The sequence below is a fragment of the Ochotona curzoniae genome, unplaced genomic scaffold (assembly GCF_017591425.1).
Source record: "Ochotona curzoniae isolate NIBS_2020 unplaced genomic scaffold, NIBS_Ocur_1.0 scaffold_1037, whole genome shotgun sequence".
NCBI lineage: Eukaryota > Metazoa > Chordata > Mammalia > Lagomorpha > Ochotonidae > Ochotona > Ochotona curzoniae.
Genome location: NW_024467083.1, coordinates 17,920,375 through 17,941,301, shown reverse-complemented (window position 1 = coordinate 17,941,301; position 20,927 = coordinate 17,920,375). Strand labels below are relative to the sequence as shown.

The 20,927-nt window shown below is 50.0% G+C and overlaps 2 protein-coding genes across 5 annotated transcripts in view; one reads left to right on the top strand and one right to left on the bottom strand.

Annotated features, from left to right (window-relative positions):
• LOC121168471 (glutathione S-transferase Mu 1-like) overlaps positions 1 to 6,030 on the bottom strand; it is a 58,933-nt gene extending 52,903 nt beyond the window's left edge. Inside the window, exons 1-8 of one of the 4 annotated variants that reach the window (XM_040998617.1) lie at positions 5,956 to 6,024; positions 5,615 to 5,690; positions 5,175 to 5,239; positions 4,788 to 4,869; positions 4,596 to 4,696; positions 3,589 to 3,684; positions 3,392 to 3,502; positions 1,205 to 2,039 (exon numbers count right to left, since the gene is read on the bottom strand). In XM_040998617.1, the coding sequence (XP_040854551.1) occupies positions 1,950 to 2,039; positions 3,392 to 3,502; positions 3,589 to 3,684; positions 4,596 to 4,696; positions 4,788 to 4,869; positions 5,175 to 5,239; positions 5,615 to 5,690; positions 5,956 to 5,991 (657 nt within the window). In that variant the 5' untranslated portion in view covers positions 5,992 to 6,024 and the 3' untranslated portion in view covers positions 1,205 to 1,949. Of the gene's footprint in view, positions 1 to 1,204; positions 2,040 to 3,391; positions 3,503 to 3,588; positions 3,685 to 4,595; positions 4,697 to 4,787; positions 4,870 to 5,174; positions 5,240 to 5,614; positions 5,691 to 5,955 lie in introns of those variants that run through there. The other 3 variants (XM_040998621.1, XM_040998622.1, XM_040998616.1) reach the window with 3 other exon arrangements.
• The window catches only part of LOC121168477 (glutathione S-transferase Mu 1-like), a 135,940-nt gene that overhangs the window by 100,067 nt on the left and 14,946 nt on the right, over positions 1 to 20,927 (top strand). The gene's annotated exons all lie outside the window — the stretch shown is intronic.

The window sequence follows — 20,927 nt, the reverse complement described above, 5'->3', positions numbered from 1 at the left end:
GTTCCCTCTTGGTGGTCTCTTCATTAGTTAGAAAATGGGTGGGCAATGCTGCTGCTGCCCACTTGAAGGTTGGCCAAGACCTCAGCAGGCCTGGATGGTCTCAGATCCCCCTCTTGAAACCCCACATCCTACTTCTGTAGGGGTAAAGGGCAACAATGTCTTCTGGCTGCTTCCTGCTGAAATTGGGCATGGTTTGGGTAAGGGAACAGAAATGTGGGATCCAGAGGGATGGTTCAGGTCATCTACGCTGCCATGGAACAAGTTGGTTTGGTTGTCATAGGAGCTTGTGTGCTCAAGGACACCTGGAGTCTGAAGATACCTTGTAAAGTCTTCTCTTGGTTGAGCCGAACCACGTGGCTCCCGCCTGTCTCTTTTTCATGCCCCACGTTGGGCGCCAAGGAAAATATGTTACCAGAAATGCCCAGTGGGTTCTTTCCTCAGCTCAGTATAGAAATTAAAAGCCAGGAATCTGTTGCAAACAGAAAAGTGTATTTGCGAAGGGACCAGGTGAGCAGGGAAGGGAGGGAAGGGGAAAGCACCTCAGGAAAGGAAGCTGGGAGGTGGGGTGCCTCTCGAAAGGGGAGGGAGAGAGAGACACGCTGTTGCTACCTTTTATTTGACCTTAGTAAGTGCAGCTATTGGCACTGACCACTGGTGCAAACTCCCCTCCTGCACTAAGACACCAAGGTCAAGTACACCACTGTCCTGCCAATTTCAGAAGGCTGTTCCATAGGCGTTCACCACATGAGTCTTCCTCCTTTGCAAGTGACCTCTGATGGAATTCCAGGTTCTGATGTAGTGCCACATCATGGGGCAGCAAACCAGCCCAGCACAGCCCAGCCCATCTCAGGAAGGTTGTCCCAAGGGCAGGTGCAGCACCTTTAACGGTGAAGTGAGAGACAGCTGCAGGTACCTTCTCTGATCCCTGCATGCTTACAATCCCTGCATGCATGTGACTCTGTACCTCCTCAGATCCAGATGGTTATTTCCACAGCACAAAGTCCCATTCATGGCAGAACAGGCTGGCTTTGCATTCCCAGGAGGCAATTCTTCCACATTTCCAAACTTCCTGAACACCTGATGCAGGCCAGGCACCATGACACATATCACAGGGAAGACACGGAGGGATTCTCTTCTCTGTTAATTGACTTCTTCTCAGTTCGTGTAGAAAAACAAACAAACAAACAAGTACAACAATTATAGGTAATGTGACACTATTTATTGAGAAACATTCTGAAAATATAGACCAGGAATATCCATGTCAGGGAAAGCACCCTGGAGCAGCTCCCAGTGGGTGTGCCTGACGACTGCCAGCCCCTCCCTATCAACCCTGCAGCTCTTAGAAACAGAGCCTAGCTGCATCAGGTTTCAAACCGTGGCACCATGATCCAGGAATGAGGAGCCACGCAGCAGGAAGAAACCAAGGAGAGGAACAGAGCAACATGCACAGGGCACAGATATGACCAGCACACCATTTAACCTCACCCGACCAGGTACGCCCACCCACAGCATCCTGCTCCCCCAGGTCCTGCTGTGGCAACAGAATGAAGATCCTGAAACTCCAGCACAGTCAATGCCAAGTCAGGGCTTTCAGGGAAGAGGACAGACCCAGGCTGAGATTCAGGCTTCCTAGGGAGCACGCAGTGCAATGGAGACCTTGCTCTGGAGCAGGGTCAGCACAGGCCCAAAGATCTCTCTGTCCGGAGCTCAGGGCCACTCAGGCCCCTCACAGCAGAGTAGGAGCCATAGTATGGGCCTTAGTGTAGGAGAAACAGCCCAGGGGCTGAGGGAGAGGGCAGAGCTGAGGCTGGCTAGGGTCTGTATGGGAGGCGCTGGCTTAGAGGACAGAGTGCAGCAGGCTGGGCAGCAGAGAGAGGACTGAGAAAGCTCAAGCAAGGCTGGGGGACTGAGCTGCCCAAAGCCTATACTATCTTTGAAATTATACAACCCTAATCTCCTGTCCACTTGGCTATCTTAGCAAACACAGGTCTTGGGAGGAAGTGACTGGTCTTCATGTAGGCAGCGATTTTTGGCAGGGCCTGCAGGGGCAGAAACAAAAGCACAGTTCAGTCTGTGCCTACAGTGGAGTTCCAGAAACCCCAGTGCAGGCACAGCCCCGATCCTTCCCCAGTGAGTCAGTACATCCTAAATGTAGGAAACAGCAGGAGGTGAAGCAGCACAAATTTGAGGCCAGGCTCCAATCCTTCCCCTGACACAGGAAGTTCTAACTCCTCTATTTGGTATCTGAACACAACCTCACTGTGCGTCTATCCCCTGATCCGGAGACATTATACAGTGAACAGCAACAAGCACAGTCCTGGGACATGCACCTGCACGCCAGGGCTGACAGTGCCCACAGAGGTTCTCAAGAATTCAGGGGGTTCCAGAGTGTTCTGAGCCAAATTAGCCTGGCCTGGCAGCCACATGGTCCAGCACACAGATGTCATCTGGTCTCTCCTCCCTGGCTCACAGAGCTGAGCAACTGTTGCATAATCCCCAATGTCACAGGACTGGACCTGATCCAGAGCTAACGAGAAGGAACTGAACGGGCACATCTTTCCAATGGAAGGAACGGTACAAATAATGTAATAATGTAGAATGAATAACTTGTGAACCCAAACCTCAGACATCGAAAACGTGATCAAGTAGACTTTATCGCAAACTAGATGACCCAGGGTGACTGACGGGACACTGAGAGGTGTGGCTTATGGTGTGCCCCTGTGTTACCCCTTCCCTCCCACCTGCTGTGCCTGCAGTTCTCTAACTGGCCTCAGCTCCAGCAAGGAGTCACCTTTCCACACACATAAAATTAAACATCAGGGATCTGCAAAATGTCACAGACAGAACACGTGGGACACTTGAATGAGAAAAAAAAAGTGAAAGAAAATTTTCACTACCAATTCTTTAAGACAAGAATGTGCACTTGGGGCACCCCTGTGACTACTGAGATTCTACAACAACACAAGTTGAGCAGCTCATTGCTTCCACATAGGGACCTGATTGCTTCAACTGCTCAGGCAATCAAGCACATGGAGTTCTGTGTCTGACACTGAAACTCAATTCTAACACATCTCACACCCTGATGCCCGCTAAAAAGAGAGGCCTCTCCTACAGTCTCCATGGGTGGGAGACAAGACAAAGGTCTGAGGCTGCTCCTTGTAGCACAAGATTCAGAGAAGCCTGACTGCTGCCCCTACACATGAGGGGTTACTGGGAGCCAAGCACAGCTGTGATGGGCTCTGGGAACCTGACAAGTGGCTTTCCCCCTACTGACTCAGGTTCCTTATGAGTCCTTATGGGTCTTGCTGTCAGGGGTTGGTCTGCAGCTCAGCTCCAGGACTCAGAGAGCATGAAGGAACTGGAAAAGTGGAGAGAAGGATCAGGGAGTCACCTCAAATCTGGCCATGAAATCCTTCAGGTTTGGGAATGCATCCAGGCAACCAGGAGCAAAAATACGGTTCTCATCCAAGACATCATAAACATGGAAATCAGCAATGGTGATCTGCAGAAGCCAGGAGGAGAGAGCTCAGGACCAGAGGAAACCGACCATGCCCCCTGCTCCTGCCTCCCTCCCTCCCTCGGTCTCACCTTGTCCCCTGCAAACCAGGGCCGCTTCCCCAGGAACTGGGAGTACAGTGTCAGCTTGTCTGGGAGGCCCTTCAGGTAGTCAGGCTTCAGCTTCTCCTGAAAGAACAAAAGGCTGTCAGCACCCACAGGCACAACTTTGGGGAGAGGGGCTGCCTGTCAGGGCTGCACATGGCCCCGCTGGCCAGGGGAGCATCCTCACTGAGTGTGGCACAGGGTCTGTGTTCCTCCTCGGATTTCATTCATCAGCATCTGAGAGACTCCCACCGGCCCCCATCCCATCTGTGGGAGACTACCAGAAATCACATAGAAGTCCAGTTCTGTCCCTGAATGTGTCACCTCTGATGTCCAAGCATCCTGCTGTGGGTCACTCCCAGGGGTGCCATGAGTGTAGGTTCCCTCAGACTCAGCTGGGGGTGAAAGCAAAGAGGCAGAGAACTAAAAGACCTTGGCAAAGAAGACGAAACTCTACCTGGTGGGCTGGCAGGAGAATGCTAGAGGCATGTGCACAGCTCACAAAGGATGAGAATGTGATCTGCAAGGTTGAAGGGAAAGGAACCCAGGACCTCTGGGTGACCCCGGGCTCCCCACTGGGGAAATATGCTTATCCCTGTGGGACACAGAGAGAACCCTGAGAAAAAATGGCAGATGCCCCCATCTTGAATTAATGTCTACAACAATACTGCACATCCAGACACTGGTACATGACAGAAACACAATGAAATATGGCCATGGTAAGAGTCAAAGTTTAGGCACAAATGGGAGTTTGAAGCAAATTTTCTTACACCTGACTGTTGACCTAGAATCATTGGGCTGCTGTAGGACCTTGCTCAGATTTTATTTCCCAAGGCTTAGACTACAGAATCAATGCGTTGGTCAGATAGGAAATTGCTTGGAGAATCATTCTCCCTAGGGAGTTTAGTAGCAAACAGGAGCAGTGCCGATGAGAACACAAGAGGTTAATTAGTTCCTCACTGAACCCATCAGGTCCTGTCCAGTGGGGCACTCACAAAGTCAGAGTTGTAGCAGATCGTAATGAGTTGCATGCGGTTGTCCATAGCCTGGTTCTCCAAAATGTCCACGCGAATCTTCTCCTCTTCCGTCTCCCCACCTGCAGCACACACAGCAGACACCCTCAGCATCCCACCCAGCCAGGCCCAGGGCACAGCCACAGCCCCACGCCCTCAGCCAGCCCCACTCACACAGGTTGTGCTTGCGGCCGAGGTAGCGCACAATGGCGTTGCTCTGGGTGAGCTTGTGAGTGCCGTCAATCAGGTAGGGCAGCTGGGGAGGGAGGAGGGAAGTCAGCTGGGTTCCCAGGTGCCCAGCATCCCCTGCCCTGAACAAGGGCACACAGGGGACTTGGCATTCTCTGTGTATAGAGCAAGGCAGGCTCCAGAGACACATCTGTACAAGCAGTGAGTGAGCTATGACATAGAAGCCAGTGGAAAAGCCTTGTAGAGAACCGGGAATGACAGCGGCTGAGCACAAGGTCCTGGTCCTGAAACCTCTAAGCTTGGGAAGGATGTGGAGGCAGAGAGACACCTTGCACTCCCCTGCCCTCAGAGCACCCCATCCCCTGTACTTACATTGGGGAAGTCCAGGCCCAGCTTGAATTTCTCATTCAGCCAGTGGCTTCGGTCATAGTCGGGAGCTGTGGGAAAGACCAAGAGAAACAAAACCTCCCCAGTGTGGAGCCTCTTTCCTTGGACCCTCCCAAGGAGTCAGGAGCAGGACCCTTGAGGCAGGACACGTGGGATCTGAGCCCCTCATCTCACATTCAACATCTGGGGGAAGGGGAAAGAATGATTGTAAGGGCTCTGAACCACAAAGCTTGTAAGATGTGTGGAAAAGGACTCAATGCCGAAACACATTCCCAGCACCCCTTCCCAGAGCCCTGCCTCTGGAGGCCATCCTCAGACTCCATTCCAGCTGTTAGAGGATGCACCGGTGAGCCACAGGTGGCCAGACAGGGGTTACTACTAGGTGACAGATGCAGAGGGCAGAGGCAGAGCAGGCAGGGCTGTACCATCGCCCAACTTGTATTTCTTTTCCTCATAGCTGGTGTCCGTATACTCCAGGAGCAGGCGGATGGAGTGAGCCAGCTGGGGAATGGTCCAGAGCAGAGATCAGAGATTTTATGGCCCCCGACTGCTGCCCCCATCTCCTCCAGGGGAGCCCCCCACCCGGCCCTCCAACTCTATACCTAATAGATTCAGGCGCCTGCTGCCCCTCCCCTATTCTGGGATGCCCGTACTGGGAATTCCTGAGAGCCTGCCTAGGTGGAGTCTTCCCAAGCTGCTTTTCGCTCTCTGCCCCCACCCCACGTTCAAGCCCACGTCCCTCCCGCCGGGCAGCCCCCTCACTCACCCCGCGGAGATCCCAGTAACCCAGCGTTACAGGCATGTTGCTGCTGCTACTGAGACCTGGGAGACTGGGCTTTCGCAGAGGAGCCTGGGGTTCTTTTGTCGCGTCAGGGCTGTGGAGGGGAGTGGCTTCTGTGAACCTGCCCCGCCCCGCCACAAACTCCAGGTAACCTAGAGGGCTTGCAGCCTGGTGGTGCTTAGCTCTGCCCCACCCATAGGAATGAGCCAGAGCTGAGACTGCAGCCAGGATAGCGGGGACAGTTGGAGGCCTGCAGACCAAAGCCAAGTGCTGGCCCAGCACTGGCAATGCCCGCAAGCCCTCCTTGAGGCTTCTGCCCCTCGCTTACCGCCTGCTGGGCCCCAGGCTTTGGCAGTTCCCTTGAAAGTAATGCCAGGCCTTTAAGCTGCCACGCAGTTTCCCTACTGTCTCTGTGAGCTGGGTACTTGGCTCAGTCCTCATCCCAGGGAGGAGCACCACCTCCCACTCTGGATTCTGGGAAGACAGGCTGCTGGGCCAGACCAGGATGGGGTGCCCCTTGACCAGGGGCAGGGACAGTAAGGGTGACCTCCCTCTTCCCATAAGGAACTGGAGCAACTGAGTTCCCTGAGGTGTTTAAGGATTATGTAAAGTAGCTGAATCCTATTCTGCTCCAGTAAGGGGGCAGGTACACAAGAGCCTCCCTGCCAGGTGGCTGGCTTTGGATGCATCTGGTTGGAGTGACCAGTTCCTCTCCAAGGCAGAAGCAGGGTCTTTAAGGGGCCATGGAGTCTTAGGGCTCTGCACTCCTTCAAAGCTCAAAGCCAAGGGCCAGATCTTCTTCCCATCCAGCTCCCTGCTACTGGCCTAGGAAAGCAGCAGAAGATGGCCCAAGTGCATGGGGTCCAGACATCCCGATGGGACACCAGGATGATCTCCCCAGCTCTGACTGAGGCCATTCAATGGGGAATGAAACAGCAGCTGGAAAATTCTCCTCCCACCCTTTCACCCTCCTCCCTCCCTCTCTTTTCTCTCTCTGTAACTCTTTTAAATAAATAACCCTCTTTTATTTTTTTTGAAATTTTAATTTTAGATGATGTTTACATAGTCCATCAGGATGGGAAGGATCCAGGGTTAGGAGGAAGTAAGTGTGATCATTGTTTCCAAGTTTTGTATGTCTTCTTCCCATTTCTTGTGGGAGTGGGGAGATAAGAGGATAGGCCATAGCCAGCCTCCTAACCATGCCAGTGCCTGTGGATGGGGAAAGGCCACCTGATATCAACTCCGAGTCACAATGGTGCATGTTGTGAAGGTTTTGCCCAGGTGGATGTGATAGTTCCGAAATGCTGTCAATCTTGCTGATCTGTGGATGAGAAATCCCTTCCAATGTCCATTGGCTGACACCATTGACCTCACCTCAGGCAGGGATTTGCTGTCATTGTTTGGCTGGCATAGTTGTCCGTATGTTCTGCTCTTCATTCTCTGCTATGAAACCAGATGACCTCTGCTGTTGGTGTCCGTGCAGTGGATGTAGGGTACATGAAGGAGTGAAGAGTGTTGTTCCATTAAGGTAGGGCCACAAGGAACTTCCAGCTGTTTGGCAGGGCCCACCAGCTCTACATCCACGTGACTGCAGCTCCTCCTTCTTTTGCATGGACACCGGACCACCCTGCTAAAGAATTCTAATCCATCCAGGCATTTGTTTGCTACTGTGAGGCTGGCCTTTTGCTCAGTGTGTGCTTGTAGGATAATGTCGGTGATAGAGTCTTGCAAAGGGGTCTTCTAATATTCCTACTGTCTTGGGTGTCCCCATTGATCTTATGCTAATCAAAGGACCTGCATTTAGACTTTCATTCTTCCCTCATTCTTTAGATTCCCGTTTTGTTTGATACAAGATTGAGCTGTAGAATAAGAATTGTAGCAAGAACTTCTATTGTTTCTAGGTAAAACTAATGGCAGAATTATCCTCAGAAATTCCCAACTTGACCATGACGTAAAAAGTCTGAGCCAGAGTTTGACTGATTTTGTATAAATTAAGCAGACAGCATTCCCGCATTGTCCATTATGATCATGAAATCCTAGTGGTCCGTCTCTTTCTTTCCTCTTTTTGCCTCATCCACACACCCTTCTCGAGTTCTGAACTCAGCTGGAGCTGGACTCAGTCACTCTGCAGGCCCCATTAGCTACCATGTCCTCCATTTGCACCACGGTCTGCTGTCCAGCACTCCATCCTCTACATTGTTGAGGACCAGTTCTCCCAGGTGGGCTCATGGTCCTAAGTCAGGTGACCATTCCAGATGACCCCAGCATCAGGACTGTGACCCAGAATCCACCAGACCCTCAACACCCAAGCTCAAGGACCTGATCCCCGCCACTCAGGCAGGTCCAAGGACCTAGGCCAGGAAATCCAGGGTCCTCTGGACCCCCATCCCCGTGGGGCTCATGGATCCAGCACTCACTGTGCAGGTGGGCTCAAGGCCCCAGGTCATGTGAACCAAGAACTGCTTGGACCCTTCTGCCCCCAGAGTTTATGAACCTGACACCAACCACCACCTCCAGACTGTCATGGCTCATCTCACCTCAACATCTGCCAGTGGGTTCTTCATCCTGGTTTGGTCCAGCCTAACCCCAGTTCCAGCTTATGCTGGTTGGTGCTGTAGCATAACCTTGCACAATCAGCACCCCCTGTCTCAGCTCCAGTGTGAACTGGCTGGGGTTGTGGCCCAACTCAGCACCTCCCACACCCCAACTACAAATGGATGTTGTGATTTGGCATGGCCTGGCACACACCCAGACATGACCCACATGTGTGCCAGCGGGTACTGCAACCTGGCCTGGTTTGGGCTGCTCTTTGCCTTGGTTTTACATTCACCTATAGGGACTGCAACCTGACATAGGAGGTCACCAAGCTCCTCTATCCGGTCTCCTCCCTGTGGCAGATCTTGCACATACTGGTGGGTGCCTGGCCTAGGTTGACTTCGTGCACCTCTTGTTCTGGCAGGAACAATGTCACTGCCCAATTGGCCCAGACCTTTTCTGGCTCATATTGTTGGGTGTTGCAGTCCAGCCTCACTTGGCCCATGCCCAGACAGTTTTCACATATTTCAGCATGAGTTGAGACCTAGCCCAGCCCATTCTCCATGCATCCTGACTCTCATGAGTACCAGTGGGGTCCTAGAGTCTAGCCCAGCCTGGCCCTCCCCAGACCCAGGCCACACCTGTGCCAAGGGAGATTGCAGCCATGTTCATCCCAGGACAATGCACTGATTCTGGCACTTGCATTCACCAATGGGAATTCTAGCTCAGCTGGGGCGTCCCCTGAGCTCCCCAACCAGGCCTATTCCCAGCCCAGTACTTGCACGTGCCAATGAAGATTGCTTTTGTACATGAGGGAGCCTACATATTGCCCTGCAGATTCTACCTCCAGACCTGATTCACTCATGTATTTGTTGGTTTCATGGCCCAGCCTCACAGTGTCCTGTTCTGATACTTGCTGGTGGGTTTCATGACAACACTTTGAGAACAGTAGCCTTGTCCATGGAAGTCCCTCAGAAGTCATTCCTCAGCTAGACATGAACCCTCAATCTAATTGTGCCATCCCCAAGTCCCCAGAGCACACTACCAGTTGGCTTGAGGGGTTCACCTGGCATCATTGGCACCAGGGCCACCCGAGTTCCCTTGGCCACAGCCACACAGGCAAGCTCTTGATCTACCCACAGCATAGCAGTGGTGGATGAAGCCAATATCCTGAGGTTCAAGCCCAGACCGCCTCAAGATCCACCCACAGCATGATAGCAGTGTGCAAAGACAAAATCCCAAGGTTCAAACACAGACCAGCTCAAGATCTACCCACCTCATGGCGGCTATGCACAGAGCCAAAATACCAAGCCTCAAGATCGGCCCAGCCTTAGTTCTCCCAGTCACAACCATGAAACCTGGGAAGCAAAAAGTCCAAGCCTCAGTGGCGTTGAACGCACCAGGACCCCATATGGGCGCCGGTTCTAATCCCAGGAGCCCCACTTCCCATCCAGCTCCCTGATTTTCAGGTCTTAACAATGTGTGGCATTCCTTCGTTTTGGCCCTATCAGTCATAACAATCATGGTGGCATGGATTAGGCTGATCCTTGTAGGGTGAGCATCTCTTATTTGTCCACTTGTTTGAGTCAGCTTGCTCCTCTTTCCTTCCAGCTCCCTGTTAATGTGCCTAGGAAAGCAATAGAAGATAGCACAGGTATTTGGGCCCCTGCCACTCCCATCGGAGTCAGGCACAGAGTTTGGAATCCTACATTAGGCTTACTTTAGCCCCAGTTATGCAGGCACTGGGGCCAGTGCAACAGAGGATAACAGATATCTCTTTGTCTCTCCCTGTCTATATCACCCTGAATGCTAAATAAATAAATCTTTAAAAAGAAACTTAAGCGTATAAATATTGAGGAAAATGTTGTATTAGATGTGAAGTTTAAGAGCTGATTACTAAGGAAAAAACTCAGAATAATTTTATCCTTACTGCAGTAGGAAGATGTATAATTATAAATAATTTTATACCCAGTTGATCAAAATTATCAACGATGAAAACATACATTTTAAAATCTTGGATACAAGTGTTCTAACCTATGGACTTCAAGTTAAGGACCCACAAGAGATGATCTCATGGGACTAGAACTGATCTGAGGCCCCAGTTGGAGACTGTTTGGTGTCTCAGGTGCCAACGTTCCTTCTCTCGGAATGGCTGCCTGCATTGGTGGCTCTTGCCTTCGTTTGCCATCTCTGCTGCTTATCACAATTTCTGTGCTTACTGGGACCCCTGAGGAATCAGTAGGAAGAGACGAAGCTCAAAGAGGTCCCAGACAGCAGCTTGTAGAAGATCACTGGTTCTTCTTTGTTGTCACGGTCCCTGGGGAAGAGCTGAGGTCACTGGGCAGCTCTGCTCCATGGAGTCAATCGGGTTCAAGCCTTGCTAGAAGGAATAGCATCAGGCCCTTATCCAGGCAGGTTCCCATGCAGGGCACTGTTTGATCAGTCATCTCATAGCAGGCAAAGTTATGTGTAGGCATTCCTGACTCCACCCATCCTCGTGGTTCCTACTGAAACATATGGCAGGTAGCAGGTGATGGCCTAGGTGCTTTGGTCCCTGCCACCCACGTGAGAAACATGCCTGAACTTCCAGGATCCTGACTTCAGCTTGTCCCTGCTGCTTTGCTGGAACCATTTGGAGAATTGGGCTGAGGGATAGAAGATTGCTGTTGCATTGTCTTTCAGTTGAAGCTTTCACAAATGATTATGGAACCTACAGGTATTAACATGCAAATATTCTAATCCTGTAAGTTTGAAGTGGGATTCACATCGTATATTTTTAAAAATATGAATGTAATTGGAAAAGCAGATTTTCCATCCACTTGTGCATTTTCCAAGTGGCTGCAGTGTGTGGGACTGAGCTGATCAGATGCTACATTTGTGTCTCCCACATGGCTGCAAGGTCCTAAGGCTTTGGGCCATCCTGTACTGCTTTCCCAGAGCACAAGCAGGATGCATGGATGGGAAGTAGAACAGCCAGGACAGGATCCAGCATCCATATGGGATGCTAGGTTTTCAAGGAAGAATTTAGACACTAGCCAGTTGCACTGGGCCCCATTCATAAGCCTTGTGCACCTGCTTCATCTGCATTTACAGGAGAGACATGAGTTTAACTTTCAGAAGAATAGATTTTAGTGAGGAAGACACAGATAGCATGGGGAGCTTGTGGGGTTCTCTTTCGATTGCTTCCTTTTCCTCTGCGAATAAGGAAATGAAGCCATGACCTGAGAGTGCGACCAGGAAGAAAGTTTGACTGGCAGGGAATGAGGGCATTGAGGAACATTTAAAAGCTTCAAGGAGAGTGGGAAAGGAAGAAATAAATGGAACTGTAATCTGACTACCAAGTCACATAAAAAAAAAAAAAAGGCAGGGCATTCAGCAGTGTGTCTATGCCTGGCAGGTGCAGGGCTGAAACAGGGTAGGAGGGAAGCTCTATGTGCAGGTCACAGACAATGCTCCAGTGTGATCTTTAGAGCTCCTTGGAGCACAGGAGCCCCAACCAGGGAGGCACTGATACCCAGGGCAGGTGCTGGTGCTGGATTTGAGAACACAGGGAGGTGGCCTGTTCAATTGTTTTGGTCCGGAAGTGCCTGATGGTGGACCCCATCCGCCCCTTTTTCTTCCTCTGCCTCTCTGTCCTCCTTTAATGGCCCAGTTGTTGTGTGCCTGACACAGGGTAGGGTCATGTTTTCACTCTTGTGATTATACCTTGAGATCACTGGGTGCAGGCAGCCATGGCTCTCCCTGAAGAGAGACCCGCCTCCTGGGCTCTCTGTCTCTTGATCAGCAGGTGCACAAAGCCTGGCTCAGTGTCCTCTGGCCTGGTGCTGGGGGTGGGGATGGGGCAGTGCTGCACTGAAGGAGAAGCAGTTTGTGAACTAGGAGCTAGGGTCCTGTGCCAGGTAGAACTAGGGACTTCCTGCTTTCAGGTCACAGATTAGAGCCTGCAGGATGTGTTTTTCTGGTTTACCTCCCTGCATCAATTTTCATGCAGGATTTGCTGAGTCACTGGGTACAATTTGGGCTCTCTGCTATGCTGCACATGCCGCCTGCCCATCCAGATGCTTGTGTGGACAGGAAAGCCAGGGCTTCCTGAGGGGATTGGGTGAGAAGCAGGGCACAGCAACAGGGAGAGGACAGAGGCAGGAGTGTCCATCAGAGGCTCTTACACCAGCAGTGTGTACACGTGAGAACACAGCTTCCCTCTGCGCAACTCGGCATCCCTCCTGAGAAGCATGCACCTGAACTTGCAGGATTGGGCAGTGGGTTTCCTAGGCCTGCACAGTCCCCTCTAGCGTGTATCACACCTATTCTGTATAGAGTTTTCTTCACTGCAGCTCTTAGAAGGGAAGGGAATTGGTTGAGGAGTGAAGAGTGAAGTCTCCAGGGCTGTGGACCCTCAGGAGATGGCGTCAAGCTGCAGCCCTGGAGCCCCAAGAAATTACTGGACTATGCATACCCCAGGGGGGCTAGAGACATTTGTGGTCTAATCTTTTTCCTACTCTGGGGGCCTAGAGCTGATGTCTGCCCACATGAAATCCTATGGTTTCCTCTCTAGTTCTGTGTTCACAAAGTTGGTCTGAGTGGGACCAGAAGTAGAACCTTAAACAGCCAGATGGAAAGAGCCCTTGTTCAGCCTACTGACCAGGGCCATGGCTTGAGCCTGTTGCCTTGTTATGGTAAGCATGGTTTCTGTCCCTGGTGACAAATCAAACTCACAAGCACCAGTTTGAAGAGTATGGAAAAGAGAAACTTTATTATGTCAACAGGTGAGGACAATCACTGTTAAACAATCTCCAGAACCATAGACTGATTGTCCTTGGCCAGAGTAGATGATCTGATGTTTGAAGAGGGAGCAGGGGAGGCTGGGCTGCTGCATCAGGTGCTACAGCAGCTTGCAGGTCTGACAGTGGCTATCTGGGACCTCAGCACAGCTCCCTGGGAAACTTGCTGGATGGCTGGACTTTATCATGAGTTGGGAGTGGCAGAATGTCCTCCCTATCTAAGCAGCTACAAAATGTTACTGGCAGGGACCTGAAAGAGCCTAGTGTTGTAGACATGAATGGAGCCCACTCAGCCAAAAGCTGATTCTTGCTTTGTTCTTTATTCCCCAACACTGTGTCATATTCCTTAGCTTAATGAGTAGGACTCCATCAAATCAGAGTGTGAAGGCCCCAGGAGAACCCTTTCCCTCAGCTGCTCTTCTGGTGGACAGGTGGGCAGCTTGGCTCCCACTTGCAGTCTGTTGGCTGATTAGAGAGCCCTTGTCAGAGACATCAGGGGAGCTTTCCTGGTGGGCACGCTGCGCGGCAGTGTTGTTGCTGCTAGTGCCTGTCGTGCTGTGACCACCACTTGCTCGCCTGAAACTTCATTGTCCACTCTGCACAAACCTGCTCCTGTGGGTGAAGAGGTCCAGGTTTGCTTTTGGCAGGGGCTGCCCCACAGGGCCACTTTGCTGCAACAAACAGTCTCCAAGGCTTCCAGGCAATCATGAGGAAGGTGTTTTGTTTCCTTGGATGGACAGCCGAGTGGCAGAATTTAGTAGGATAGCCTGGTAGTTTGCCCAGTTGTCCTGCTGTTAGCCCATGGCCCTGTTGCCAATCCTAGCCAGAACACAGCTCCCATAGTGTCTTACATTGTCGCTATCTGCATGTATGTCCACTAAGCTCTGAGGGTGTGATGATAGTTTGAGACTCTGCTTAGAGACTCCCGTGTAGGGGACCTTGTATCTCTCCTCTTGCTGTGTCCATAAGGAGTCTTTACTTATTTGCATTGAGAAGAACATGTAGCAAAGATGGCAGTCAACTGTTTGTCAATTTCAGAGGATCTTCTCTGTATTTGGAGTATGAATTTTTCCAGTTTAACAAATCAGCGGTGGAGAAAGGATCATAGGCCAGCAATATCCTGCCGAATGCCCTTCTGCAGTGAAGCCATGAATAGGAGGTTGATGTAAGAGAATTTTCCCTGACCTTGTTACTGTGCAAAACACCAGGCTGGGTTTTTGGCCCGAGTTTTAAAGGGAAATAACTTTCCCATTCCCTGAGTCCTAATCAGGTGGCTTTTCTCCTGCGACGCCCTCTCTTTGGGGGAGCTGAATAGAGAGGTTTAGAAATAGAAAGCCTTGGCAAGGGGAAATACATCTTTTTCAGTTCTCCCCTTTCCAGCAGAGAAGGTCAAAGGTATTTGCTTATTTGTAGTTCAGATGTCTGTTTACAAAGGTTTTGTGTTCAGAACACAATGAGTTTAAGCGTTAACTAAAATCCCATTGCCATTACCACGAGTGTGAATCTTAACTATCCAATTTCTTTGAAAATTTCAAATCAGAGAAAAGAAAAGAAATGAATAGAGAAGAGAAAATGAGAAAAATGCTTTGAAAACGGTCCTGATTGAAGCTGTTTCCAGCGTGGTAAATTTAATGTTCGCTGATTGACTCGTAGGAAGTAGCAGTGTGAAGATCTGAGCCAGGGGGACTCTATTTCTTTTTTAAGATTTTTAAAAAATTAAGCAGAAGAGATACAGAAAAGTTTTCTGTCTGATAGTTCACTCCCCAAAGAGCCACAATGACACAGCAACATCCACCAGGAGCCAAGTGCTTCTTTTGGATCTCCCACATGAATACAGGGTCCCAAGGGTTTGGGCCATCCTCCACTACTTTCCCAGGTCACATGCAAGGAGCCAGAAAGGAAGTGGAGCAGCCAGGTACCCATATGGAATCTGGGCACTTGCAGGTGGAAAATTAACCAGTTAAGCCAATGCTGCAGTTCCTGGAGGGGATTCTTTCTTAGTATTATCAACACTTATTTCAGATTAGCATTAACATCAGCATGGAAAAAAAGAATGGGCCCCCACCAGACAGCAGCCTGTCCTGTGAGCACAAACAGAATTATCTGTTTAGTGTCTCTCTTCAGCAGAGCTGGTGGTCCCCAGCAGAGGTCCCTGATGGTTATTATCAGACAATCATGCATGAAAAGCCTTCCTTTCCACCTCTTGGTCTTACTTATTTTAGCTTAAGATTGGCAACAGTGATTTCATCTTAACTTTTATACCCTCCCCCTTGGTCATCTCTGTTGTTGTTGGTTTTGTTTTTGTTGTTGTTGACATCAGGGATCATGCATATAGCTTGATCAGCTTGCTTATATGATTTATGTTGCTGGGGGGAGGCTATTAGCAGCCAAGAATCAGTTACAGGAACCTTTTGGCCACATTTTTAAGCAAGTTTGTAGAACTGAAGAGGCTTTTTTGGCTAATTTTATCTGGAGTGTAAAGAGTTATTAAAATATCCCACCCTGGACCCAGCGCCACTTCCTCTTCCTCACGGCTCACGAAATTGGCGCCAGTGTAGCCATCCACCAATCAGATGTAACCGGCATTTCACCTGAGAATCCCACCCCAATCTCCCAACCCCACCCACTTACCAATCATCCCTAGGCATTCACCTGCAGGCACCAATCCCCTGGGGCCTGCCTTCAATCCCTCCCAATCCCGCCCCCCACTCCTTGCAGGCCTACCTGAACATAAAGGGGCCTTAGGTGCCTCCATCTCCCCCGTTTTCCCCTTTCTTCCCCCTTCTTCCCTTTTTCCCTCCCCGCTGATCTCCACCACCTTCACCTCTTTCCTGCCTTGCTGGAATAAACTTCCTAAGATACCTTGTCACCTTGTTGCATCTAGTGTTTTCAGCTCAAGGTAAAGAACCAGGTTGCAGAAATTAGCTGCGCATAGTAATATCGTAATATTGTATGAACTAGAACTCCAACTGTTTTTAAATAACTAACATGGAGCCCATTGTTAAAATGAACTTGGCCAGTCTGTGAGTGTGAGTCATCATTTCAGCATACTAGGCCAGCCTGATCTTGTTACAAATTTTATTTCTGTAGAATTTTGACAGGTAAGCATGAAGCTCAAAAAGAACACAAAACAAATCAGTAAGAGTACAAAACTCAGGTTTCTATGTTAAAAACAATGAGCAGAGCTACAATCTAACAGCAGGTATGTTGTGGTTGGGTGACTGGCAACTTGCATTCAGGACAGTAACAACATTTTGCTTTGCCACATAGCAATCTCAGTTTGGAAAAGTCTCATTTATAAAGTCAATCCAAGAAGGAGTTAAATTTTTTTTTAAATGTTGGTGCCTAATCTTTGGAAAGTTGGAGGCTTACCAGGAAATGGCTGCTTTATTTACTCGCTGTTCTGCTGGGAACCTTGAGGTAAGGCATTCTTTCAGTGATCTAGAAATGTCAATGTTTCCAACTAAATCCTGTTGTGATAAGAGCATATTCTTATTGAACTCATGCAGGCCTCAAAAAATCATCAAAAAACACATGAAAGTTTTTGAAATTTGGATCGATGCAGCAATGGGTGTGAGGCAGGTGCTTTTATCTCGGTTTGCTAATAGTAAGAGCCAGAATAGTTATGGGCTGTTGTGGCATGACCACTGCACCTGCCAGTTCAGGAGGTATACAAAGTCATGCTGGTCCAAGAACCCACTGGTATACATGAGACCTACCACTGGGGAGTGACCTGATAGAGGAGCTTGGAGAACTCCTCTGTCAGGATGCAGTCTCTGCAGGTGAGCACAAGAATCCAAGGCTGAGACCAGACCAGGCCAGGTTGCAGTACCTGTCAACATATGTATGGCTCAAGTCTGGGGGTGGACCAGGCTGGGCCAGTTCATAGCACCCACTGGCAAAAGTGACAAATAGGACAGGGTGCAGGACAAGCCAGGTTGAGCCACATTACTGCTTGCAAATGGGAGCTGTCTGGGCTAAGTTAGGCTGCAGCACTCACTGGTGAATGCTGAGGTGACGCAAACCATGCCAGTCTGGGCTATAGCTCATACATAAGGCCCGGAATGGGGGTTATCCCCATAAGCAGAGCTGTGGGGGCTTCCCTGAAGGTCCACTGATTCTGCTACTGAACACAAAAGCTGGGACTAGAGCAACACCAGGCTGAGCAGGGCTCCAAAGCCCATTGGCCTGCATGTGAGCTAGTTATGGGAAGAACCAGGCTAGGCTAAGTGACTCTATCCACCATTGTGTGCATGAATCAGAGTAAGTACAGGCTGGTTGGGCTTTGCTACAGCCTAAGGGGCAAGTATTGGGACTGCGGGCAAGTCCTGTCAGGCTAGGTCATAGAACCACCTGTAAAGTGCAAGATCCAGGGCTGGGAATGGGCCTAGTAGGGAAATTGTGTGCACTCTTGTGCTGGGCTGTAGCTCCCATTGGTGAGCATAAGAACCAGGGCTGGGGGTGAGCCTGGCTGGAGAGTTGTAGCCTCTGCCAGCATGATTGTGGGCTGGATTGTGAGGTTGGTAAGGCTGAGCTAGGTTCCCATGCCCATTGATGTTTATGAGATCCAAATGGGATTCAGGACAGACTAGACCAGTCTGTTGGACATACCTGCATGTGCAGGAACCAGGGCTGGGGGCAGGCCTGGTGGAGGTTTACTGGGGGTTGCTCCAACTAGGCTGCAGTTCCTGCTGGTGTGCATGAGGTCAGAGTGTGTGGTGGGCAGGGTTAGGCTGGGCCACAGCATTCATTAGTCTGTACATGAGATGGGTTGAGAATAGAACTGACTAGGTGACTACAACTGTTCAACTCTCTGTGTGTGCGTGTGTGTGTGTGTGTGTGTGTGTGTGTGTGTAGGCTAATATGGGTGACAGACTGAGCCAGACCCCTTAATGGCACACAACAGGAGTCAGGTTAGGGTGCCCTCTGATGAGGTTTCTTTGGGAACCCCACCAACTGGATCACTAGACTCAGAACTCCAACCATGGGGCAAATTCCAGAATCTGAAGTCTTATGTGGAGTGCATCTGTCAGAACAGTGTCTCTCTCCATGGTTGTTGGAACCTCTGCAATGGATGGCATAGCCAGATGCTCATGGAAGACATGACAACCAGTTCACATAAGCCTACAGAGGACATCTAGTACCATGGAGGACAGAACAAACTGGACAGCTCTCCCAGTCAAGCTTTGACAGCAAGTATCTGGGCAAGTGGAGACTTTAAGGTGGACTGGGAGAGCTGTCCAGTTTGTTCTGTCCTCCATGGTACTAGATGTCCTCTGTAGGCTTATGTGAACTGGTTGTCATGTCTTCCATGAGCATCTGGCTATGCCGATTTTCTCAACCTTGGAGCAATGAAATAAACAGCATCCCAGAACTATTGAAATGATTTAAGCAGAATGCTAAGAACATGATCCACGCTTGGGACTCTGGGATGACATCAGGTGGCTTTCCCCCGTTCCCAGGTACTGATGTGGTTGGACTACCGGGAGCAGCCCTCTCTTCTGTCTCTACTTTCCCCAGATACAGGAAGGAAAAAGGAGATTGGAGGCAGTTAGCTCATCCACTTCCCCCATTCCTTGACCCTCCCTACCTTAATAGTGGGCTACATGGGCATGCATCCCTCTCAACTATGTAAACATCATCAAAAATAAAATGAATCTATTGTTTTTTTAAAAGAAGAAAGAAGTTAATGTAACCTGTAAAACTTCTATGTCATTAACTGTATATAACGGTAGCTGCAGTTTGTTATCTTACAGCTTAATCCTGCTTCCCATGCCATCCAACCGAGCCTGGCCACTTACTCTCTCTGTGTGAGACAGAAGCAGTTTCTGAAGACTTCAGGGGCCAGGCTCCAAGTCTCAAGGTCAAAGGCCTCCACTTGAAGCCCTGAGTACGAGAAAGCCCTTTAGAGGGATCAGAAGTGGGCACCGCCTCCTCTGTGCTTCCTCCTGTTCATTTCCATCTCCCTTTCCTGTCTGTCCTTCCAGGCCTCTGTCAGGGTCTTGCCTTGGAAAGTCTGAGCCTCCACATGGGGCAGTAAAGTGCCTCTGCGAGTACTGCCCCACCCTCACCATCATGCTGGTCACAGGCTCTGCCTTCTTGGGGCTCCCAGCTGCACCCTAGCCTGTGTGCTCTGCCCAGCTCCCCCTTGCCTGGGGTGAAGCCACTGCTCCCCCAGCGTGTCTCAGGGGGTGGTGGGTCCCAGGCCTGGTGGAAATGCCCAACAGAGAAAACTCCTTTTTTCATCACTGTTTGGCCCCCTGTCATGGACCCTGCTTCTGCTCATTTTCCCAGAGGCCTTAAAGTGCCCCTCCCAGCAGCTGCATGACTGCCCCAGCACCAGGCTGCCTTGGCAATTTCACTGCCTGGGCAGCTTTCTGAAAAGTTTCCACTTGTATCCTGTGTTGATTGTTTCCTGTTGTGTTTGCTTTTAGCTCATGACTCATTCCTAGTCCTCTTGCCCTTGAATCACCTTGTGTGAAGCTCTCTGATCCATTATCTCCCTGTGGTTTAGTCAATTGCTGGAGAACTTTTAAAATAGGAGCTGGTAGCAGCAAAAACTTCTGAATTTTTTTTAAAGATTTATTTTTTTATTTTTTTATTGGAAAGGCGGATATACAGAGAGGAGAGACAGAGACAGAGGAAGATCTTCCGTCCGATGATTCATTCCCCAAGTGAGCCCAACGGCCGAATTTATGTCGATCCCAAGCCAGGAGCCTCTTCCAGGTCTCCCACGCGGGTGCAGGGTCCGAAAGCTTTGGGCTGTCCTCGACTGCCTTCCTGTGCCACAGGCAGGGAGCTGGAAGGGAAGCGGGGCTGCCAGGATAGAACCGGCGCCCATATGGGATCCCGGGCGTGCAAGGCGAGGACCTTAACCACTGCGCCACCGCGCCGGGCCCTGAATATTTTTTTAAAGAATATTTTATTTATTTGAAAGGCAGAATTTCAGAGAGTTATAGAGAGAGATTCTTCATCCATTGCACATTTCCCCAGATACAATGGCTGCAACTGGGCCAAGTTGAAGGCAACAGTGGAGTTTCTTTTCCTTTGTTAAGATTGATTTATTTTTATTGAAAAGGCGGAGTTACAGAGAGACAGAAAGGAGAGAGAGAGAGTCTTACATCCTCTCATTCACTCCCCATTTGGCCACAACTACTAGAACTAGGCTGGTCTGAAGCCAGGTGCCAGGAGTCTCATCTGGGTCTCCCTTGTGTGTGCAGGGGCCCAAAGACTGAGCCAGCCTCTGCTGCTTTCCTAGGCCCATTAGAAGGGGCTGAAACAAAAGTAGTATTGCCACAACTTGAAACAGTGCCCATCTGTGATGCTGGCATTTCAGATAGTGGGATAACCTGTTACACCACAACATCAGCCCCCAAAGCTTTGTTTCTTATAAGGACAGCGTATTCAACTGTGATTGTTTTAGGTTTACTATCATACATTATGGTGGTTAGTTTTAGTTAACATGACTAGGCTAAAGGAAGCCCAGATAGCTGATAAAAATCTTGTTCTGGGTGTGTCTGCAGGAGTGTTGCCAGAAGAACTTAGTCATTGAGTAGACTGGATAAAGATGATTGCCTTCACTGCTGGGGGTGGGTATTATGCCAGCTGACAAGGTAAGCTTTGTAGTGAGTGCTGAGATTA